Source organism: Oncorhynchus keta, chromosome 34 (assembly GCF_023373465.1).
Source record: "Oncorhynchus keta strain PuntledgeMale-10-30-2019 chromosome 34, Oket_V2, whole genome shotgun sequence".
In the NCBI taxonomy this organism is placed as follows: domain Eukaryota; kingdom Metazoa; phylum Chordata; class Actinopteri; order Salmoniformes; family Salmonidae; genus Oncorhynchus; species Oncorhynchus keta.
This window is the reverse complement of record NC_068454.1, coordinates 60,861,970-60,886,628: the sequence shown is the minus strand read 5'-3', so window position 1 is coordinate 60,886,628 and position 24,659 is coordinate 60,861,970. Positions and strand designations below refer to the sequence as shown.

The following is a 24,659-nucleotide window of genomic DNA, read 5'->3' as shown; positions in this document are numbered from 1 at the left end:
TTTGCTAGGAAAGGCAGTTGTACTACTCATTGAAGTATTTTAATGTGTCATATCTGTTCTTTAAAATCAAGGGGTATACTTCTTCAGTTTAAATTACCGTAAATCTTACAGACTGGGGCTTTAAGGTTCCTTATCTGAGATTGCCTTGTTATTTTAGGTTTAACTTAAAAGATGAGGAATTTGACATATTTCAAATTAGAATCTACATACCTCTACTGACCTTTCCTTTCTATGTCATTCCATCGCTATCTTTAGCTTAAAGCTATCATTTTCTTATCATGTTTTCTGCTGATGTGCGAGCATAGAGAATAGCTTTGAAATATTTGTTATAACAGGATTCAATCTTTGAACTGCTTATCTATCTCACCCACCCAAGATGTACACTTACAGAAACATTTAGTTCCATTTTTAAGTATAGATTACGCAATTGGCTTTACTGTGGAACAAAAGAGTAGGGCCTAGTTCATTACTATTAGTCCTACCTTCCAGATAGGAAAGACAACCTAGCTTCCATTTACTCACAGGGTGAGACTTAGATGATTGCACATGGTTGCTAGATAGCCTACATTTTGAAAAGTGTGTTTTTCCAAGTATCTATTTTATATTATTATGTTCTGTTGTATTTCATTCTATTCTATCGTGTCAGACTTCCCAAATACATGCCATTTCAATAATCAGTAAAACGTGTGAAATCAATGAAGAAAGTCAGAATCATACAACTTGCTCGCACACTGTATTTCTACTACCATTTACCTAACATTCTACCCAAGCGCACAAAAAATATTGTCGTCTATCTCGTCTGGTGAGGGAATCATTGTACTTGGTGATGTCAGACAGTGTTTGGGTCATTTGCAGGTTAGCGGCCGCCAAAAAGGTTCATGGAAAGTTCACCCGCATATATTAGGTAATTCAATCGGTCCCTGTGACATAACTAGTATGAAGTGGTTGTGTAGAGACAACATAACCCATTCGTCAATAAATGGGAGCTAAGAACTCCAAAACAAACTTTGTTATGTAAAATAGCCTACTATTCTGTTTTTGTCGGGTTTTCACAGGGACGGACTATTTTGCTGAGCCCCCTGCGCGCGATGGACGCAAATATTTTTTGAATGAATCCATCGATGGAAATCTTCTCTCAGCGCCCGCATACAACTGTAGATATTTTTGCATCGACTCAAATTAATAAAATATAATTTTGGTCAATTTACAAACTTTGAACAAAAATGTCCATCATACGCTTGACTGAGAGGGAAAACAGAATCCTACTTGGGCGTGCGAATTAAGGACAGTTGCATTCCATTTGTTCCATTTCTTTAGATCCTGACGCATCTTGATAAGGACTCGGCCTTACACTAATGGTATAGAAAACCATGTTTGACTATATGGATTTTCTCGCAGTTGGTCCAGGGGAAATGCTGGACTTCTATACTGCAAGTCCTTGTATGCTCCAGGAACCATCTGTAACCGCATGCTTCACTGGACTGACAGAAACGGAATGGCAAGTTCATCGGGTCGCGCAATGTAGGTGAAGCTTTATTTTTATTTAGTCTATTTAAGGGTTTAAGTAATAATCCCTCAGTTGCCAACTGTTTTACTCTTTACTAAATCGAAGTATTTGTTTGAAAGACTGAACGTGGGACTTGACATGATATTGTATCTTCTTCTCACACCTTTGATGCACTGTTTATAGTATAGCCTATTCCTTGCGTCAATTGTTCGTCCATTGTAGCCTAAACTGTTCCCTGTGCAGTCCTGTATCATTGCATCTTTAATCCAAAGACAATGTAAACATATTTATTTAGGTCATGTTGTATGCAGGCTACCATCTTTTTTTTCCAGAGGCTGTATGTAGTTCGATGACATGTATTCATAAATCTTTCTGAATATGTCATTGATGTCATATCTAGTTCAAATCAACAAAAATTACACAATTATTTCAGATATAGGGCCTACATCAAAATCAATACAGAAGCCTGCACAGTAAAATCAAGCTTAAACAAAAAATAACACACAACAGCGTGTATGTAGACCTACACGTGAAAGTTAAAGGTGCGGTCTGCAATATTTACTGATTTTTATGGTCATTTCAATTAATGATACCCATTGAATCTTGAATAATTATTTATAAATGCCTAATGCGTTCAGTGCAAGTGTATTACACCTATATAACCCAACATATAAGGTTGCTTTTTTTTTTTACTCCATTTGTAAATAACGCCTTTGTAAACAATGTATAGTTCAAAATATGTTTCAAACTATAATGTTGATTTAACTGTCAGTCCTTGCATCCATAGCTTCATTGATCACCAGAGAGTGGTTACATTTCTCCAGCCCCAATCCCTCAGCTTTATAGCAAACCAAGTGACAGGGCTGCTATTTGGCTGCACTCTTATAGGACTTGTCACGCCTCTGTTGTCGCCTACTACATTCACTGTCCCTCTTTATTAAATGTTGTATTTTACCTTTACCTTTACCTCAAATTCCAATCAGATACCTTTGGTTTCCTCTATCTGATGGTTGATCTAGCTGTCTCTTCTGAGGTTTTCATTTATCCAACACCAGTGTGCTTCTGACAGTCAGCCTCAAGGGCTTCGCACGACATTATGGTCCTTATATTTTCTGCGATATCAAAAGCATTTCGAAGGCAGCACCAAAGCTAGTTACAACATCAGACCTTCTCTGGCAGCGCTCAGTGTTTGTAGATGGAGGAGCATCTCAACCGAAGCACAGCCAATGTGGTCAGCGGTCACTGGAGGTCACCGAGGGTTCAGTGGACGGTCACCAACAGGAGGTCAGACGAGACTCAGACTGCTTGGCTTGTCTCACCCACAGCAAAGTAGTTGTTGGAAAACAATCATATATTTACCCCGTTCATCACTTTGGCTATTCTGCGAGTACATTCATGTTGTATGGCTAGTGCTGATATCCTAATGACTATAATTATTGTTCCTGTTTACAAGTGTAATGTTAAGGGTGTTTGGATTTCACTGAGGAATTGACCTACTCACAACACATAGACATTCCCTCACTACAGATTGCCTTTACTTTCAGCATCCAGCCCTAAAAGTCCCCCAAAAGACCTCAGTGAGAGTGTGATAGCATTGTGATAGCATTGGGATAGCATTGTGATAGAATTGTGATAGCATTGTGATAGCATTGGGATGGCATTGTGATAGCATTGGGATAGCATTGGGATGGCGCGCAGAGAAAGTGACTTTCCTTTGACATAGTGGAAGCAGATCGTGGCACACATCTTCAAACTTTACTCGTTACCAGTTTCTCTCTTAATAAATGTGGATGAGCACCTCCCTCCCCCTCCTTCATCATCAGTCAGTTGATCTTGTGGCATGCGCCACTATTGTTTCGCAGCAGAGAGAATACTTGCTTGTTTGACCCTGCGAGGGTAGGTTCAACTGGAGGCCATGGGTTCAAGGGGATGGATATAAGGACATTTTCTATTTTTGTCCCCTCAATTTGCCTTTTTTTAGTGATCTGCCACTGATCTGGCACTAGGTGCTTTTATGGTAGAGGTGATAAGAAGCCAGCAGGGATGCTTGCCCTGTCACAGTAGAGACTCTATAAAACTGAAGAGATGTCTTAAGTGTCTGCTGTCGTCATTTTCCCACAAAGTATGGCATTAGAATAGTATGACTGTATCTGGCCTCTTCTTCACCCTTTTGCTCTCTCTGTGAAAAGGACGACACAGAAGTGTGAAAAGAAAACCTGAACATTATCTAGGTCAGATATGCCTATCAACACAAGGCCTCAACATGTCCTCGGGAACACAAGTGGACTTGGCACTGTGGGCTGACATGATCTGTGTTATCAGCTCAGCTACAGTAAATTCGTGATTCGTTTTCCATAGAGATAGTTCTGTGGCTGAGTTCCGCAGTACAATGTTTACCGGCCGTAGAAATGAGTATTTGTATACTAATGAAAGATCAAAGATGCTCAAGCACTTTTCTGTTATTTGTTTGGTTGAAAAAACAAAAAAATGGATTGAATGCTATGTTGCGTAGTCACTTTGCAGAATGTTTACTGACCATAGAAATAACTGTTGGTCCTCGAATATAAAAGAGGAGGCCCAAAGACATAATCCAATTTGTTTGATATTTCAACAGTTTTTAGGGATTAAATACTGTTTTACTTCAACACATTACTGTTTGAAGAACATTAAGCTACATAAATTCGATGTATGACCGCATTTTCAGCAGCTGCATTGGAATTTTCTCCTTCTCCCAGCTTTGTCCGAATATGACTTTTCTCTCCTCCTTGTCTCCACGGTAGAGATTTTTGTGAATTAAAGTGACAGAAAAATGATGAAAACTCAGTCACAGCTTATGATAGAAAGGCGACAAGGAAAGGAGGCCATTTTAGAGTTTATGCAGTGGCAGCCCTCATCTCACTCCCAACACTCAGTGCCTGCCATTCTTCCCAGCGCCTCATCATCCCTCTCTCCCTCACTTCCTTTCTACCTCTATCCCTCCTGTGTGTCAGCAGCTGTGGAAACCCAGAGCTCCAGCTCAGAGGACCAGTTCGCCAGTCCTCTCTCACCTCTGCCCCCTCCTCGCACCTACAAACCCTGCTTCGTGTGCCAAGACAAGTCCTCAGGCTACCATTATGGCGTCAGTGCTTGTGAGGGCTGTAAGGTAAGGGACCAGACTGGCCATGTACATATCGCAAAAACTATCTGACTGCTCAAATGATGAATAAATTCCACCTTTTATTTTATTTCAACGTATTCAGCATGTTCATTTCTACTTTGGAGTTCAATCCCAGACCTAATTTACCTGGGATGTGGATATGTAATGCGAGAAACTGCAACAAACACCACACACGATTCCCACTATTCTCTGGGGTTCTCAAATGTCCCCTTCTCTATCACCCTTTGATGGTCCATGGCAGTGAGCTATAGTGAGTAGGTGTTAACACAATTGTTCATGAAAGCTAGGCCGATTGGCCCTTCGCGCGAGCTGAACGCTCGGGCAACAGAAGGCTCTACAGAGAGAAGGTAAATAATTGATGGGCAGCACTGTGAACAATACCAAGAGCATGGAGGAGACCATGACTACAGATGACATTCTCTCCTCAGCGTCTTTCAGAACAAGATGAAAGGCAATGATCCTAATTATAGATTAAGTGTGAGATCACATCTGTGTTAGAGATGAGAAGTGGCGTTAGTTACAGAGTTTTCCCGCTGACTGTTTAGTGCAGAAAGTGAGAATGGAGCTCATCTCTCCTGCCCTGGAGGGGGACCTTGTATAAGGAGCTGCATGAAAGAGATTTGTCGATTGTTCGTTTTCTCAACTGTAGCAGGTCGAAAGTGGAAATGGCATGCTTTAGAAATGTCAGTTGGTGTCTGTTGATACACGTATTGGTCTGACCTGGCAGATCTATTTAGATGTTCAAATTAAAAATCAGATATTTTTTTACTCCAAAAGAAATATAGCATATAGATTTGCATTTTTTTTATTTAACCTTTATTAACTAGGCAAGTCAGTTAAGAACAGATTCTTATTTACAATGACGTCCAACCAAAAGACAAAAGGCCTCCTGCGGGGAAGGGGGCTTAAAAATCAAAAATAAAGCTTCTGTTACAACTATGTAACGTTACTCAACCTACTGTTTTTAACCCTAAAGAGTAGACTCAAGGCCACTAGGGACTGTTTGACTGCCATGATTACCCAGAGCAAATACTAGTATCACTAAAGGGCCTGAATCTTAGCCCTGATAAACTGCTCATGTGTCGGGATACTATTGACTGACTAAGAACAGGACAGTGCGTGTGGTGTTACCATGCTACACCCTATACTATTGACGTGTTTCACAACATGTGGGGTGTTACCCTGCTACACCCTATACTATTGACGTGTTTCACAACATGTGTGGTGTTACCATGCTACACCCTATACTATTGACGTGTTTCACAACATGTGTGGTGTTACCCTGCTACACCCTATACTATTGACGTGTTTCACAACATGTGTGGTGTTACCCCGCTACACCCTATACTATTGACGTGTTTCACAACATGTGTGGTGTTACCCCGCTACACCCTATACTATTGACGTGTTTCACAACATGTGTGGTGTTACCCTGCTACACCCTATACTATTGACGTGTTTCACAACATGTGTGGTGTTACCCTGCTACACCCTATACTATTGACGTGTTTCACAACATGTGTGGTGTTACCCTGCTACACCCTATACTATTGACGTGTTTCACAACATGTGTGGTGTTACCCTGCTACACCCTATACTATTGACGTGTTTCACAACATGTGTGGTGTTACCCCGCTACACCCTATACTATTGACGTGTTTCACAACATGTGTGGTGTTACCCTGCTACACCCTATACTATTGACGTGTTTCACAACATGTGTGGTGTTACCCTGCTACACCCTATACTATTGATGTGTTTCACAACGTGTGTGGTGTTACCCTGCTACACCCTATACTATTGACGTGTTTCACAACATGTGTGGTGTTACCCTGCTACACCCTATACTATTGACGTATTTCACTACATTTGTGGTGTTACCCTGCTACACCCTATACTATTGACGTGTTTCACAACGTGTGTGGTGTTACCCTGCTACACCCTATACTATTGACGTGTTTCACAACATGTGTGGTGTTACCTTGCTACACCCTATACTATTGACGTGTTTCACAACATGTGTGGTGTTACCCTGCTACACCCTATACTATTGACGTGTTTCACAACATGTGTGGTGTTACCCTGCTACACCCTATACTATTGACGTGTTTCACAACATGTGTGGTGTTACCCTGATGTACACCCTATACTATTGATGTGTTTCACAACATGTGTGGTGTTACCCCGCTACACCCTATACTATTGACGTGTTTCACAACATGTGTGGTGTTACCCTGCTACACCCTATACTATTGACGTGTTTCACAACATGTGTGGTGTTACCCTGCTACACCCTATACTATTGACGTGTTTCACAACATGTGTGGTGTTACCCTGCTACACCCTATACTATTGACGTGTTTCACAACATGTGTGGTGTTACCCTGCTACACCCTATACTATTGACGTGTTTCACAACATGTGTGGTGTTACCCTGCTACACCCTATACTATTGACGTGTTTCACAACATGTGTGGTGTTACCCTGCTACACCCTATACTATTGATGTGTTTCACAACATGTGTGGTGTTACCATGCTACACCCTATACTATTGACGTGTTTCACAACATGTGTGGTGTTACCCTGCTACACCCTATACTATTGACGTGTTTCACAACATGTGTGGTGTCACCCTATACTATTGACTACACCCTATACTATTGACGTGTTTCACAACATGTGTGGTGTTACCCTGCTACACCCTATACTATTGACGTGTTTCACAACATGTGTGGTGTTACCCTGCTACACCCTATACTATTGACGTGTTTCACAACATGTGTGGTGTTACCCTGCTACACCCTATACTATTGACGTGTTTCACAACATGTGTGGTGTTACCCTGCTACACCCTATACTATTGACGTGTTTCACAACATGTGTGGTGTTACCCTGCTACACCCTATACTATTGACGTGTTTCACAACATGTGTGGTGTCACCCCGCTACACCCTATACTATTGACGTGTTTCACAACATGTGTGGTGTTACCCTGCTACACCCTATACTATTGACGTGTTTCACAACATGTGTGGTGTTACCCTGCTACACCCTATACTATTGACGTGTTTCACAACATGTGTGGTGTCACCCCGCTACACCCTATACTATTGACGTGTTTCACAACATGTGTGGTGTTACCCTGCTACACCCTATACTATTGACGTGTTTCACAACATGTGTGGTGTTACCCTGCTACACCCTATACTATTGACGTGTTTCACAACATGTGTGGTGTTACCCTGCTACACCCTATACTATTGACGTGTTTCACAACATGTGTGGTGTTACCCTGCTACACCCTATACTATTGACGTGTTTCACAACATGTGTGGTGTTACCCTGCTACACCCTATACTATTGACGTGTTTCACAACATGTGTGGTGTCACCCCGCTACACCCTATACTATTGACGTGTTTCACAACATGTGTGGTGTTACCCTGCTACACCCTATACTATTGACGTGTTTCACAACATGTGTGGTGTTACCCTGCTACACCCTATACTATTGACGTGTTTCACAACATGTGTGGTGTTACCCTGCTACACCCTATACTATTGACGTGTTTCACAACGTGTGTGGTGTTACCCTGCTACACCCTATACTATTGACGTGTTTCACAACATGTGTGGTGTTATCCTGCTACACCCTATACTATTGACGTATTTCACTACATTTGTGGTGTTACCCTGCTACACCCTATACTATTGACGTGTTTCACAACGTGTGTGGTGTTACCCTGCTACACCCTATACTATTGACGTGTTTCACAACATGTGTGGTGTTACCTTGCTACACCCTATACTATTGACGTGTTTCACAACATGTGTGGTGTTACCCTGCTACACCCTATACTATTGACGTGTTTCACAACATGTGTGGTGTTACCCTGCTACACCCTATACTATTGACGTGTTTCACAACATGTGTGGTGTTACCCTGCTACACCCTATACTATTGACGTGTTTCACAACATGTGTGGTGTTACCCTGCTACACCCTATACTATTGACGTGTTTCACAACATGTGTGGTGTTACCCCGCTACACCCTATACTATTGACGTGTTTCACAACATGTGTGGTGTTACCCTGCTACACCCTATACTATTGACGTGTTTCACAACATGTGTGGTGTTACCCCGCTACACCCTATACTATTGACGTGTTTCACAACATGTGTGGTGTTACCATGCTACACCCTATACTATTGACGTGTTTCACAACATGTGTGGTGTTACCCTGCTACACCCTATACTATTGACGTGTTTCACAACATGTGTGGTGTTACCCCGCTACACCCTATACTATTGACGTGTTTCACAACATGTGTGGTGTTACCCTGCTACACCCTATACTATTGACGTGTTTCACAACATGTGTGGTGTTACCCTGCTACACCCTATACTATTGACGTGTTTCACAACATGTGTGGTGTTACCCCGCTACACCCTATACTATTGACGTGTTTCACAACATGATTCTGGTTGCATTTGGCCTGTTGTTTTGTTTTTTCTCTAATTTCATTGTGATTGTTTGATAACAGTCATTCATTATATATGAATTATTTAAAAGTAGTTTTTTTCTTCTTCTTTGCATATGGAAAGCACATGTTGATGTTAAAGGGATACTTGGGGATGTTGGCAATGAGGCCCTTTATCTACATCCCCGGAGTCAGATGAAATCGTAGATACCAACATTCCCGAAGTGTGCCTTTAAGGTCCTCATTTTAAGAAGGATACATGTATTCAGAGGGTGATGTAATAACACTACTACGTCACCTACAAAGACATTCGAGCTCCTTTCAGACGTCTGTAGAATGTTAACTGCTGGTAGCTGAAAGTACAAGGGAGATGTCTTCTCTATTGAAAGCATATTATTCTTTCCGTTGGTGCCTCCCAGGGTTTCTTCCGTAGAAGTATCCAGAAGAACATGGTTTACACGTGCCACCGGGACAGTAACTGCATCATCAATAAGATCACCAGGAACCGCTGTCAGTACTGCCGGCTACAGAGGTGCTTCGCCGCGGGCATGTCCAGGGAGTGTAAGTGTCAATAATATTTCAGAGTGTCTCCATTCAACCACTGAAGAGCAGCATTTCTAAACAACGCCCAACTCCTCTGTAATATACCCCAAAACTGTTAAACACTGCTATGCAATATTCCTCAACTTTTTCATGACACTCTTACCCAAAATACTAAGTGCCTTCAGAACGTATTCACACCCCTTAATTCCCCCCCACATTTTGGTGTGTTACAAAGTGGAATTCAAAATGGATTGTGACTATATGTAACTTTCTGCATAGTGCAACTTTAATTGTCATTTTTTTGTCAAGGATCTACACAAAATAATGTGAAATGTCAAAGTGTAAGAGAAATTATACGGTTTTTTTGTGGGGGGGGGATAAAATGCTCATATATTTTGATTAGATAAGTATTCAACCCCTGAGTGTTAGAATGTTAGAATGTTAGAATCACCTTTGGCGGCGATTACAGTATTTCTGGGTAATTTGACTTAAAACGTCTTGAAAATCTATGGCAAGACTTGAAAATGTCTTTCTTGCAATGATCAACATCCAATTTGACAGAACTTGAAGAATTTTTTAAAGAATAATGTGCAAATATTGTACAATCCAGGTTTGCAAAGCCCTTAGAGACTGTTGGAATATTTTTTATTCTGTACAGGTTTCCTTCTTTTCACTCCGCCATTTAGGTTAGTAGTTTGGAGTAACTACAATGTTGTTGATCCATCCTCAGTTTTCTCCGATCACAGCCATTAAACTCTGTAACTGGTCTCAAATCCCCATTAGCCTCATTGTGAAATGCCTGAGCGGTTTCCATCCTCTCCGTCAACGCTGTCAAGGATGCCTGTATCTTTGCAGTGACTGGGTGTAGTTGATTCATCCAAAGTGTAATGATTATTGCACGCAGAGTTATAGTTTTAACTCAACAAAATGTGGAAAACGTCAAAGGGTGTGAAAAGTTTCTGAAGGCACCGTACCTAAAAACCTGTCTAATCATGTCAATGCTTCTGCTGTCCGAACGTTTTCCAAGAAAACTAATTCCACCTCCGCTGTCCAACACATGAAAGCTCTTCAAACACCATTTCCCAGAAGGCACACTGACCCAGATTACAATCTCTGTTGTGGGTAGGGGGATGGTGTCATGGTGATGGATGCCTGCTATTCTGAATGTCATTCATCTCTTCTACCCAGCATGTCAGCAATACATAAATCCATCAGCCTTGTGGCTGGAATGTAACGGCTACTAATATTACTGTGCCATTGTCTGCCGTTGTCACTGACTCGTATGTAATGCAGCCCAGAGGGAAGATTTTACACAATGATTGCAGGAAGTAGGGCAGACTAGAGTAGACTATCCATTTACTGAACAGATCTGTCAGTAAATGTGCCTGTCTGAGGAGACCAGGTGCATAAGATGGATCTCTCCCTGAGATCCGGCTCAGTGAAACGAGTGGCCTGTGTTGAAAACCAATGGTTGAAGTATGTTGACGTGATTTATAGATCAGTTGGAAGGTATAACATGACTATTTTACATTACTTAAGACACTCATTGGTCAATGTGCATGGCTTGTTGAGAAAAAGATGGTCCTTTAACAGACTCTTTACTGTTAACACCTACTATATATTCTGCAGGTGTTGCCCACAAGGGAAATCACACCAGAGGTATTGTGTTACAAGCACCATGATCCAACCAACTTAGCTATTGCAACAAATTCAATTTCACATTTTTTCTTGAGTTATCTCCGTTCATATTTCATCCTCTCTTCCCAGCTGTCAGGAATGACCGGAGTAAGAGGAAGGAGAAGAAGGAGACTCCCAAGATGACCATCATCGAGACATATGAGCTGACAGCAGAACTGGGCTGTATAGTAGAGAAAATCTGTAGGGCTCATAGAGAGACCTTCCCTTCCCTCTGCCAGTTGGGCAAATACACTACAGTGAGTAACAACCACTGCCATGTTGGCACCATATATACAGTTGAAGTCAGAAGTTTACATACAATTAGGTTGGAGTCATTCCAAACTCATTTTTCAACCACTCTACAAATTTCTTGTTAACAAACTATAGTTTTGGCAATTTGGTTATGACATTGTCACGGTTTTCATATGGTGAAGGAGAGTCAGACCAAACTGCAGCGTGTATATTGTGATCCATGTTTAATAAAACAAACGTAACACGAATCAATACAAAAACGTAATGAAACCCGAAACAGCCTAAACTGGTGCAAACTAACACAGAATAAGGACGTCAAGACACTAAGGACAATCACCCACAATCCAACCAAAGAATATGGCTGCCTAAATATGGTTCCCAATCAGAGACAATGATAAACACCTGCCTCTGATTGAGAACCACTTCAGACAGCCATAGACTCTCCTAGAACACCCCACTAAGCTACAATCCCACTAAGCTACACACCACATACAAAAACCCATGTCACACCCTGGCCTGACCAAATACATGAAGAAAAACACAAAATACTTCGACCAGGGCGTGACAGTAATTTTTCCAACAATTCCAGTGGGTCAGAAGTTTACATACACTAAGTTGACTGTGCCTTTAAACGGCTTGGAAAATTCCAGAAAATAATGTAATGGCTTTTGAAGCTTCTGATAGGCTAATTGACATCATTTGAGTCAATTAGATGTGTACCTGTGGATGTATTTCAAGGCCTACCTTCAAGTGCCTCTTTGCTTGACATCATGGGAAAATCAAAAGAAATCAGCTAAGACCTCAGAAAAAAAATTCTAGACCTCCACAAGTCTGGTTCATCTTTGGGAGCATTTTCCAAACACCTGAAGGTACCACGTTCATCTGTACAAACAATAGTACGCAAGTATAAACACCATGGGACCACACAGCCATCATACCGCTCAGGAAGGAGACACATTCTGTCTCCTAGAGATGAACGTACTTTGGTGCGAAAAGTGCAAATCAATCCCAGAACAACAGCAAAGGACCTTGTGAAGATGCTGGAGGAAACAGGTACAAAAGTATCTATATCCACAGTAAAACGAGGCCTATATTGACATAACCTGAAAGGCTGCTCAGCAAGGAAGAAGCCACTGCTCCAAAACCGCCATAATAAAGCCAGACTACGGTTTGCAACTGCACATGGGGACAAAGATCATACTTTTTGGAAAAATGTCCTCTGGTCTGATGAAAAAAAAATATAACTGTTTCGTCATAATGACCATTGTTATGTTTGGAGGAAAAAGGGGGAGGCTTGCAAGCTGAAGGACACCATCCCAACCGTGAAGTATGGGGGTGGCAGCATCATGTTGTGGGGGTGGTTTGCTGCAGGAGGTACTGGTGCACTTCACAAAATAGATGGCATCATGAGGGAGGAATATGATGTGGATATATTGTAGCAACATCTCAAGACATCAGTCAGGAAGTTAAAGCTTGGTCGCAAATGGGTCTTCCCATTTGATACCTTGACAACAATGTCAAGGTATCGGAGTGGCCATCACAAAGCCCTGACCTCAATCCTATAGAGAATTTGTAGGCAGAACTGAAGTGTGTGCGAGCAAGGAGGCCTACAAACCTGACTCCGTTACACCAGCTCTGTCAGGAAGAATGGGCCAAAATTCACCCAACTTATTGTGGGAAGCTTGTGGAAGGATACCTGAAGTGTTTGACCCAAGTTAAACAATTTAAAGCCAATGCTACCAAATACTAATTGAGTGTATGTAAACGTCTGACCAACTGGGAATGTGATGAAAGAAATCAAATCTGAAATAAATCATTCTCTCTACTATTATTCTTTCATTTCACATTCTTAAAATAAAGTGGTGATCCTAACTGACCTAAAACAGGGATTTTTTTACTTGGATCAAGTGTCAGGAATTATACAAATCTGAGTTTAAATGTATTTGGCTGAGGTGTATGTAAACTTCTGACTTCAACTGTATATATTACATGTATCATGGATATATTTCCATTTAATTCTGTGGGTAGGTCTGTCTCTGGTGAGGCTCAGAAGCACTATCCCTGTACCATAATCCAGTCATCTAAATGGATCATACTGGTTGTAATGTTGAGATTATACTTAGAACGAAATGCTCTCTCTCTCTCTCTCTCTGTCTCTCTACATCTCTCTCTCGCTCTATATCTCTCTCTCTCACTCTCTCTCTCTGTCTCTCTCTATCTCTCTCTCACTCTCTCTCTGTCTCTCTCTATCTCTCTCTCTCTCTCTACATCACTCTCTCTCTCTCTCTGTCTCTCTCTCTACATCTCTCTCTCTCACTCTCTCTCTCTCTCTCTCTCTCACTCTCTCTACCTCTCTCACTCTCTCTACATCTCTCTCTCTCCGTCTCTCTACATCTCTCTCTCTGTCTCTCTCTCTCTCTCTCTCTCTCTCTTTCTCACTATTTTTCTTTTCCTTGCTTTCTTTTCAATTCAATTTATTGGTTATGGGAAACATATGTTTACATTGCCAAAGCAAGTGAAATAGATAATCAACCAAAGTTAAATAAACAATTAAACAGTAACAGTAAACATTACATTCACAAATGTTCCAAAATAATAACAACATTTCAAATGTCACATGTCTATATACCATGTTGTAACGATGTGCAAATAGTTCCCCGAAAGGGGAAATAAATAAACATAAATATAGGTTGTATTTACAATGGTGTTTGTTCTTCACTGGTTGCCCTTGTGGCAACATGTCACAAATGTTGCTGCTGTGATGGCACACTAGAATTTCACCCAGTGGATATGGGAGTTTATCAAAATTTGATTTGTTTTTGATTTATTTGTGGGTCTGTGTAATCTGAGGTAAATATGTGTCTCTAATATGTTAATAAATTTGGCAGAAGGTTAGGAAGTGCAGCTCAGTTTCCACCTCATTTTGAGGGCAGTGAGCACATAGCCTGTCTTCTCTTGAGAGCCGCGTCTGCCATTGGCAGCCTTTTTCAATAGCAAGGTTATGCTCACTGAGTCTGTACATCGTGAAAGATTTCCTTCATTTTTGGTCATTCACAGTGGTCAGGTATTCTGCCAGTGTGTACTCTCTGTTTAGGGCCAAATAGCATTCTAGTTTGCTCATTTTTTTTGTAAATTCTTTCCAATGTGTCAAGTAATTATCTTTTTTGTTTTCTCATGATTTTCTCTCTCTTCATCCCCATCCCTCTCGGTCTTCCTGCCCCTCTCTCTCCCTCCCTCTATCTATCCCCCCTATTCTCTAATCTCTCCTTTACCCTCCCCCTCCCCCGTCCATGCATCTGTAGAACTCAAGCTCAGACACTAGGATCCAGTTGGACCTGGGGCTGTGGGATAAGTTCAGTGAGCTGGCCACCAAATGTATCATCAGGGTTGTGGAGTTTGCCAAACGGGTTCCTGGTTTCACCGGCCTGACTATAACTGACCAGATCACCCTCCTCAAAGCGGCCTGTCTGGACATACTGGTGAGTGGTGTGTGTGTGTGTACTGTACGTTTGTGTGTGTATACTGTATGCGTGAGGGGATGTATATGTGTGAGTACTGTACGTTTGTGTGTGTATACTGTATGCGTGAGGGGATGTATATGTGTGTGTACTGTACGTTTGTGTGTGTATACTGTATGCGTGAGGGGATGTATATGTGTGTGTACGGCCACATCATCATCTCCAAAGCACATCTGGCACCTCATCAACTGGCCTGTGTGGAGTTCAGGAACGGTTCCGGCACTATAGACCTGCTGTTACATTATCTGTCAGCCACAGTGTGCTGTTTGGGGCAGACACTATGGATCTGCTGTCACATTGTCTCAGCATACGTTTGTGCTGAAGACAGACACAGTGGTGGTGGGTTGTAACAGAGTGTTACCGCTGAAGGCATGTTTTATTCTCTTTCATCTCCCCATATCTTCTGCTTTTCAACTTTGTGCTTCTCTAGCACCATCAAAGGTTGGTAGATTCTCACTAGCTGCACCATGGTGATTCACTCACGGCTCTATTTTCTCGACGGGAAATCTTTAATCTGAAATCAAAGCGTTATCATGTTTATTTTACATTACTGAGGTGGTTTCTAATGAGGCATGCAGGGATAATTACTATGCAGATTGATGGTGATTTAGGTCGTTTGTGAAACTTGACTCAGTGCCTTGCTATGATGTAGCGTTATTTAAGCTACAAATGTTTTTTTAAGGAGTTTTGGAGGAGTTTTTAAGGAGTCTTTCTCTATCTCTCTCTACCTGATCTATCTATCTCTTTCTACCTGATCTATTTTTCTCTCTCTCTCTCTACCTGATCTGTCTATCTCTTTCTACCTGATCTATATTTCTCTTTCTACCTGATCTATCTTTCTCTTTCTACCTGATCTATCTTTCCCTATCTCTCTCTACCTGATATATCTCTCTTTCTACCTGATCTATCTCTCTCGACCTGATCTGTCTCTTTCTCTATCTCTCTCTACCTGATCTGTCTCTCTTTCTACCTGATCTATATTTCTCTTTCTACATGATCTATCTTTCCCTATCTCTCTCTACCTGATCTATCTATCTCTTTCTACCTGATCTATCTCTCTCGACCTGATATGCCTCTTTCTCTATCTCTCTCTACCTGATCTGTCTATTTCTTTCTGTCTTGCCCTGATCTATCTATCTCTCTCTACCTGATCTGTCTCTCTTTCTCTCTCTACCTGATCTGTCTATCTCTCTCTCTCTACCTGATCTGTCTCTCTTTCTCTATCTCTTTCGACCTGATCTATCTATCTTTCTCTATCTCTCTCTACCTGATATGTATATCGCTTTCTCTATATCTCTCTACCTGATCTGTCTGTCTGTCTCTATCTCTCTCTACCTGATCTATCTATCTTTCTCTATCTCTCTCTACCTCAATATGTCTATCGCTTTCTCTATATCTCTCTACCTGATCTGTCTGTCTGTCTCTATCTCTCTCTACCTGATCTGTCTCTCTTTCTCTATCTCTCTCTACCTGATCTGTCTTTCTCTATCTCTCTCTACCTGATCTGTCTCTCTTTCTCTATCTCTTTCGACCTGATCTATCTATCTTTCTCTATCTCTCTCTACCTGATATGTCTATCGCTTTCTCTATATCTCTACCTGATCTGTCTGTCTGTCTCTATCTCTCTCTACCTGATCTGTCTCTCTTTCTCTATCTCTCTCTACCTGATCTGTCTTTCTCTATCTCTCTCTACCTGATATGTTTATCTCTCTCTACTTGATCGGTCTTTCTCTATCTCTCGACATGATCCTTTTTTCTTATGCAGACTAGATTTAGGTTTGTGTTTTACCTCTATACTTCTCTCGCTTTTTTTGCCTGAACTGTCTTTCATGTCTTTGTATTTTAATTTACATCCCCCTCTTCTTGAACATGCATCTCACCATTCATTGCCTTTTTCTATACTGACTATACTGTCCCTTTCTGTACTCTCTATACTACCCCTTATGTCTCCTGTAGATTCTGCGGATCTGTACAAGGTACACTCCTGACCAGGACACTATGACCTTCTCAGACGGGCTGACCTTGACCCGTACACAGATCCACAACGCTGGCTTTGGCCCGCTCACAGACCAGGTGTTCACCTTCGCCGGCCAGCTGCTGCCCTTGGAGATGGATGACACAGAAAGTGGCCTCCTCAGCGCCATCTGCCTGGTGTCTGGAGGTACTGCAACTATCCATAGCTTCAGTACAGGCAGAAAGTTTTTATAAAACATTTTTTTTTTTTAGTTTTATGAATGGATGTTCTTGTGTTGTCACACAAACTAGATATGAGCTGAATTAGCAGATGAATGATGTGTCGGTGTCACACTGACAATGTCTCTCCTGTGTCAGACCGCCAGGACCTGGAGGAGCCGTCTAAGGTGGAGGTCCTGCAAGAGCCCTTACTGGAGGCCTTGAAGATCTACTCCCGTAAACGCCGGCCCAGCATGCCCCTCATGTTCCCCAAGGTCCTCATGAAGATAACCGACCTGCGCAGCATCAGCGCCAAAGGTTAGAGGTCAACTCCCTATCGGCCATGACACTTACTTTGACCTTAAGTCTGTTGGCTTGGCTTCATGACTGTTATAACCAGGTGTTATGGCATATTGTGATTTTACAACACCAGTGCACATCCAACGCTAATTTAAGGATGTAGTGTAAAGAGAGAAGTGGAACATCAGGGGTGACCCGTGGATGTCGGTGTGGGCAACAAGCCTAGTCAGTGTAAAAACCCTTTCAGACATGCTGGGTGGAGGTGGGTTAAATAGGAACAAATAAAGGAAATGTGCCTCTCGTGAGAGTGAAAGAGTTAAGAAACACTTCTACTACTCTATAAAGTGTCATTGACATTTTCCATTCTAATTACACAGGAGCTGAGCGAGTGGTGACGTTGAAGATGGAGATCCCAGGTTCCATGCCTCCTCTTATCCAGGAGATGCTGGAGAACCTGGAGAACCTGGAGAAGCAGAAGCATTCTGAGGAGGAGCAGAGAGCAGACAAGAACATCACACCCACACACACACACTCTCCATGTCCACACAGTACATAGTCACCGGCCTGTTTGCTTGAAAACCTTACTAAAATGAAAAATATACCTCCAATGGGATGTCCCGGAAAGGAAACGATGAGGATGGTGAAATGTGAACAATACCAGTGAAAACAGTGTATTCAGAGTTATATAAAGGGAATTGTAAATAGAATCATGCCACAGAACTTAGTTGTGACGTACATACAGAGAGCAAAGAGAATACTCATAACTGGACGTGACTGGAGATATAACAGGACCAGCCTGTGTGTTGGTCAGTATCATAAGGTGCTTAGAAGATGGTTTAAATACATACAGTGCATTGCAGTACTAGAGAGTAGCTTAACATATTAACCTCACACAGAGAGCCTTTCTATACGGATGGGAGTGGGATTCATGTGAATTGTGACTAGACATTACATTGTGGTGCGACACAGGGGCAAGGCATGATAATATGCATGATATGGATTCAGTTTAACTCTCAAAAAGGGATGCATTTTTCGGAGGTTATTACTGGGTGTGTGTAGGTCACAAATGTACGAGAGATTTTAAAACAGGTTTATTTAAAGTCTTGCATGATTGGCTTTGTTAAGTAAGTGCTATTACTCTCACCATGTCAACATATATTCTTCATACCATTGTATGGTTATGTTTATCTCTATGATGAACGTCATGGTGCTTTTTTGTGATATTGATTATAATCATATTTCAGATAGTTATTGGTCTATTAAAGTCTTGGAACTATATATACCCTGGGTGTGTCCGAATCTTTTTTTTATTTTGTTATCTTGACAGGAGCCAATACTCCATACAAAGGTTGATACTGCCCCTTGTGGTCTTTGTAGAGAATTACACTCATTACTGTGTATAAACACAATAACGATATGAAATATTCAAGAGTGGCTCAATAATCTAAAGCCAGACATACAAAACAGGATTCTCCACAGCAATAGATTTATTTCCCATGTAATGGAAATATATGCAAACGTTTCTATTAACACACAGACCTGAGTACACGAATACCGGTCTGTTAAAAGTGAAACGTAGGTAGAAAGTGCATCGATCTGCATCGAGATTTCCTCAAAGCATAGCTGTTGAGAAACAAATTAAAATGTACAATTAATAACGTACAATTTAACTGTGCAAAAGTCCTCAACAACAACAAACAAGTCATTGTATAGAGACATTAGGAACATGCCGTCTGATGTGTGATTCTGCAATTTAATACTACAAATAAAGCAGTAAAATCCTGAGTCTACTTAGAGTTAAAGAAAGTGTAACCTGAGCGAGAGAGATCACAAAATAATCACACAACAGCAACCCACTGAGGAAGACCATAGAAACGGTATAGATTTATGATCAATGCATGAGTACATTAGCTCAGTGCAAACACAAAGAGGAAAAACTAAAAGTAACCATACAGTTTCAACGTCTTAGGCCATAAATAGTCTAATATGCATATGTTATAGAGAAGTATGGATGCTCTCTTTGGCCCGAAATCAGTACTCTGACCCTATTTGTCTCTGTTTGAGCCTGTCGTGAAACACTTCCCCTTTATGCAGACTGTGTATCAAGGTTATCAGCCTCTCAAAGAAATGTAGTGCTAGCCCACTTCGACAGTGTGACTGGAAAACACTAGCATGCTAATAAAGATATGATATATAAGGATGGAGGTCCCTTGTTTGTCCCCGTTGCACCCTGGTCATTCCTCATTGCGTTCTATCCATTCTCCTCCAGAACCTCCTCTATTATGGCCTGAAAGGAATTATCACTTATACCATCCATATTTCCAGTTTCTCCGTTTCAGCCAGACATAGACATCCACATGTCCAGAAATATGTCAACTTCAACAGGCTAACTTACTGTATTTATTTCTATACATTGAGAAAAATCCCAGACACTAACCTGCATCTGCTCATAGCTGATTCCCATTTTCCATACCACCTGTAGCCCAAAGCTAGACTTGTTAGCAGATCAATTTTAGGCTTGTAAACACATAGACAGAGTTATAGCAACCCCCATGGGAGACAATGTGAGCACACAACAATCATGTAGCAGTGGCTCTTGCCTCAGTACTGTTAGATTGCTATGTTAACCAGTTTGCACTAGCACTGAGGTTAGCGTCCTTGCTTGGCAGCACCTAGATGGTCTCTTCCAAAAGACTGGACCAGAGACCACCAGTCTGAGCTGGCAGAGCCCGACTCCATTAGCTCTGGAGAACCCTGGAGCAGCTGGAAACAAAATGGAGATCAACACATACAGATTTAACCCGTTAGATGAACAAGACTGGTAGATAGGCTTTACAATGCCACTCTAACTACCGCAGTGCAACTCCATAGTTGACGCAGACCGCTCTAACGTTGTTGTAAGTTTCTGGTGTCTTGCACTTTGTTAAGCTTGTTAACCTTGTTAAGCTCCACCTTGAGACTGTAGGGACTGCTTCCATAGTGGAATAGGGACTTTTTAAATCTCTCAATCGCCCGACCGTTTGACGCTGTGCTGAAGAGCTGGGGGAAGCTGAACATAAAATGGTCAAAAACAGTATGATTTTAAATATAATGGTTCAAATGTGTAGACATACTGTATACACCAACTAACTGGTACATAGTTCTCATTATATTAACGGAACTCTAAATCGAATGAAAATCTAAAGTACATATAGACTTACCTGAGTGATACCGGGTTTTTTTGGATGGGATCACCGGTCTGCCAAACCTTCCTCTGAGATACACAGATTCCTGCTGACGCTATGAAACCCACATGTTTATCAGTTGAGTTGAACCCATTTCACTAAAAGAGTTAAAGGAGGAAAGCAGAACATCCTTCAAAATGACCCAATTTCGCTGGTCGAAATTTTGGCTTCAGAACAGCAAACTCACCACTGAGGAAAACAGGATGGTTATTTTAATCACTTGTCTGACAAACTGTTGTCATGGCACGAACAGTATAGGTACTCTTCAGATGAAATGACGATATGGGTAATATTCAACAACATATAATATATCAGAGTATGATCATCAGACTCACACGGCTAAGATTTGTTCATCTGCCACAGAAGCCCTGATGCTGCTCTTTACAGGCCCTTTAACAATAACAAAGATCAAATGATTCCAATCCAAACAGTACACTTGGGAATACTCCTAGTAGTTGAACGATCTAAATTCAAGTGAGCATTTTGAATTCAAGTGCTCACCAGCGTCTTTATACCCCGAGGCAGTGGAGATGTTGGTATGAGAGGGATCTAGAGCTCCATCGGAGCCACTATCTATATAAACACATAGATCCTAATCAACATGGTAGCAAATGTTTTATGAGAAACATCAATTATGGCCATATAATCCAGGGAAGATTTACCTTGGCGGTGTATTTTTTTGCTTTGGTTTGAGCTGTGGCCTAAAAAGAAGTAAGGTACCATGGACTCATCAGTCCTACTAGGGGTTTTCTCCTGGTCTTTAGAGGAGTGGCGGCAGTTGCCCCTGCTCCGATGGCTCTCCAGGAAGTACTTCTGTGCTCGCTTCCTGTCTCGCTCCGGCCCTCCGCTCCAAAGCATTCTGGGAGGTGTACAAGCTGTCCATGAACCTCATCATGATGTCAGAAATCTTGGCGCTGACTTCCACGATGTCTGGACGCAAGTCTGTGTCGGTTGTCAGGCACCTGAGGGGTATTATGGGAGTTATTTAGGAAGTAATCAGATAATGTACAGTGAGGGAAAAAACTATTTGATCCCCTGCTGATTTTGTACGTTTGCCCACTTACAAAGAAATGACCAGTCTATCATTTTAATGGTGGTTTATTTGAACAGTGAGAGACAGAATAACAACAACAAAATCCAGAAAAATGCATGTCAAAAACGCTATAAAGTGATTTGCATTTTAATGAGGGAAATAAGTATTTGACCCCCTCTCAATCAGAAAGATTTCTGGCTCCTAGGTGTATTTTATACAGGTAACGACCTGGGTAGCCTACTGGTTAGAGTGTTGGACTAGTAACCGGAAGGTTGCAAGTTCAAATCCCCGAGCTGACAAGGTACAACTCTGTCGTTCTGCCCCTGAACAGGCAGTTAACCCACTGTTCCTAGGCCGTCATTGAAAATAAGAATTTGTTCTTAACTGACTTGCCTAGTTAAATAAAATAAAAAAATTAAAAAGATTAGGAGCACACTCTTAAAGGGAGTGCTCCTAATCTCAGTTTGTTACCTGTATAAAAGAGACCTGTCCACAGAAGCAATCAATCAATCAGATTCCAAACTCTCCACCATGGCCAAGACCAAAGAGCTCTCCAAGGATGTCAGGGACAAGATTAGAGTCCAGGAGGTTCAGAGTGGCAGACAGGCTCGTGGTCAAGGCAGGCAGAATGATCAGGCAAGCGGGTACAGAGTCCAGAAACATGCAAGGGTCAAAACCAGGACTAGAAAAAGGAGAATAGCAAAAGGAGTATGGGAAAAACACGCTGGTTGACTTGACTAAACATAAAAGACAGACTGGCACAGAAAGACAGGAAACACAGAGATAAATACACTGGGGAAAATAAGCGACGCCTGGAGGGGGTGGAGACAATCACAGGAATAGGTGAAACAGAGACACGGCGTGACATTTTTAGCCTAACCAGAGGTTGCATACCATTTTCTCATAACCACAATTTTCTCAGGGTCATAACATGCACTAACCTAGGCCTCACCCAATATACTGCATTTGACCCAGTGAACTCCTATGCTCTCCATGAACTTTTATGATACTTCTTTAGTCTATCCAGAGGTAGCCTCTCACCTGTCGAGAATGTGGAGCAGCTGTTGCACCCCTCCCCAGGTGCGTATCTCGGCGCTGGTGTCTGGCTCCTCACACAGCTGGACCAGGACCCACACTACGCTCCACATCAGCTTCAGGTGCTCCCCGTGCAGCAGGCTGAGCAGCACCGGCAGGCCCTCGCACTCCCTCCCCTGCTCCCGCACCTGCCGCACCGGGGAAAGCAGCCGCAGCAACTCTGCATTCATCCTGAAAGAGACACAAAAAAAATGGATACGCAAAACACACATCAAAGCAAGACATTGGAAGGTGCATGTTATTGCCAGTGATATAGTCATGCTGTTGATGGGGGGGTGTAAGGCAAACTGTTTATTTTGAAGCAACTTTATTGCGCAAAGATGAACGCATAGTGTGTGACTGATTAGGGAGGTAGGCACTGTACCTTATGGACAGTAAGTCATAATCTTGTATAACAAGAAGATTCTCCACGATTGACGACTCTCCTATCTTTTCCTTGCATTCTGAACAAGGGGATAGATCAAGTGATGTATTTAAGTGTTAGTTACAGTGTATACTCTTACTAAAAGGTATGCATGATGTCCCAAGGTCCCTTTATAAGAGCAGTTACCTCTCAGCCAATGAGGTGAGTGCTAGGAGGGAACCTAGTAACACACTGCTGTCACGTGTTCATAGGAGCTTAACCAGGGTCTGAGCATGAGCATGAAATCTTATGTCATTATATGCTCATTAGTTACTACTTTCCCAGACAGAAAAAAAACCTATTCTCACAAGTAATGGGGATAAGACATTGGACTAACAGTCAGTTAGGAGTACAGTTCTTTATTTAACACAATCCTACAGTATATTGTATGAGGCAGTGCAATTGTTACACTTGTATACCTTATGAGCTCCACTCTCAATATCCCACTGCCTTTGGTCCTCCACTGCAAACAGTTTCTGAAACAATATCTATTCAGGAATGAAGAGACAAGAAATGATAAGGAAGGACATTGAGGGAAATACAGGCTACTTTTTGGGGGGATATGATAACTCACATGTCACAGTGACCAACTTCTCCATGGCAAATGTCTGCTTTCCACACTCCAGATAACTGCTGCACATCAACTCCATGTACTGGAGAGGGAGTGAACGGGACAGAAAGCGGCAACTGTAAAAAGCACCGCAAGCGGTCAGACTTTAAGGTTTTTAAAATAGATTTAAATACATTTACTTTAAACTGTTTTCTCCTTCAAGGATGCAGTTTATTCATGAGCATATTATGGGAAAGTATGTGCCCGAATTGGAAAAGGTCATACTGAATTTGATGATAGTTTTAACCAATAGGAGGAAGCAACATTATTATGTGGTAGTTTCTATGGATACAACTGACGCCTTTTCACATTCCGTCACCAGATAATTTTGTCTTTGGAATGTAGCTGTTAGTTGTTCCCCTGTTATTATAGCTCAGTTGTTGTTCCAGTTTCACCAAGTACATAAATAAACATATTAATACTAAATAACTGTATTTAACAAGTAGGTTTATAGCTCTTATTTTGATTAATATTTATTTTTCATAAACTACTAACCCGTGTGCATCTATCTATATGCAAAATAAACTTCCGATTTTGGAAAGTTAAGTAGATGCAGAGTTTCTGTCAGGTTTATGTTGATAGAAAATAAATAAAAATCAAAACAGAGATTCTCTTTCGCAAAAAAATGTAATATTGTTGTCGCGATAGCATGTGGATAACTCAGGAAATTAACAAACTACCGCG

At 41.6% G+C, this 24,659-nt stretch overlaps 2 protein-coding genes across 5 annotated transcripts; one reads left to right on the top strand and one right to left on the bottom strand.

Annotated features, from left to right (window-relative positions):
• The first annotated feature begins 850 nt into the window (after positions 1-850).
• Positions 851-18,888, top strand: LOC118367435 (retinoic acid receptor beta-like). 4 transcript variants are annotated; one of them, XM_035750912.2, is made up of 9 exons: positions 852-1,521; positions 4,498-4,649; positions 9,568-9,709; positions 11,321-11,350; positions 11,459-11,625; positions 14,923-15,099; positions 17,095-17,299; positions 17,470-17,628; positions 17,988-18,888. In XM_035750912.2, the coding sequence occupies exons 1-9, from the start codon at positions 1,371-1,373 to the stop codon at positions 18,164-18,166; spliced, it is 1,362 nt and encodes a 453-aa protein (XP_035606805.1). In that variant the 5' UTR covers positions 852-1,370; the 3' UTR covers positions 18,167-18,888. The 4 variants fall into 4 exon arrangements, with proteins under 4 accessions (XP_035606807.1, XP_035606805.1, XP_035606808.1 ...); XM_035750913.2 differs by having other exon boundaries at positions 855-1,521; positions 4,501-4,649; XM_035750914.2 differs by lacking the exon at positions 11,321-11,350 and having other exon boundaries at positions 851-1,521.
• Positions 18,889-22,794: 3,906 nt separating this feature from the next.
• Positions 22,795-24,015, bottom strand: LOC118366684 (serine/threonine-protein kinase Nek10-like). Its single transcript, XM_052492654.1, has 3 exons — positions 23,957-24,015; positions 23,785-23,853; positions 22,795-23,133 (listed from the first exon to the last, which is right to left on the bottom strand). The coding sequence occupies exons 1-3, from the start codon at positions 24,013-24,015 to the stop codon at positions 22,905-22,907; spliced, it is 357 nt and encodes a 118-aa protein (XP_052348614.1). The 3' UTR covers positions 22,795-22,904.
• Positions 24,016-24,659: the final 644 nt, after the last annotated feature.

What these genes read in the sequence shown, in the direction of transcription:
- LOC118367435 (XM_035750912.2), top strand. Translation starts at nt 1,371, where the DNA reads ATGTTTGACTATATGGATTTTCTCGCAGTTGGTCCAGGGGAAATGCTG. An exon ending in AGTTCATCGGGTCGCGCAAT is followed by an intron (nt 1,522 to 4,497) that starts GTAGGTGAAGCT and finishes CCTGTGTGTCAG; the next exon opens with CAGCTGTGGAAACCCAGAGC. An exon ending in CGGCCTGTCTGGACATACTG is followed by an intron (nt 15,100 to 17,094) that starts GTGAGTGGTGTG and finishes TGTCTCCTGTAG; the next exon opens with ATTCTGCGGATCTGTACAAG.
- LOC118366684 (XM_052492654.1), bottom strand. Translation starts at nt 24,015, where the DNA reads ATGGAGTTGATGTGCAGCAGTTATCTGGAGTGTGGAAAGCAGACATTT. An exon ending in CAGACATTTGCCATGGAGAA is followed by an intron (nt 23,854 to 23,956) that starts GTTGGTCACTGT and finishes ATTCCTGAATAG; the next exon opens with ATATTGTTTCAGAAACTGTT. An exon ending in TTGAGAGTGGAGCTCATAAG is followed by an intron (nt 23,134 to 23,784) that starts GTATACAAGTGT and finishes TGTCTCTTTCAG; the next exon opens with GATGAATGCAGAGTTGCTGC.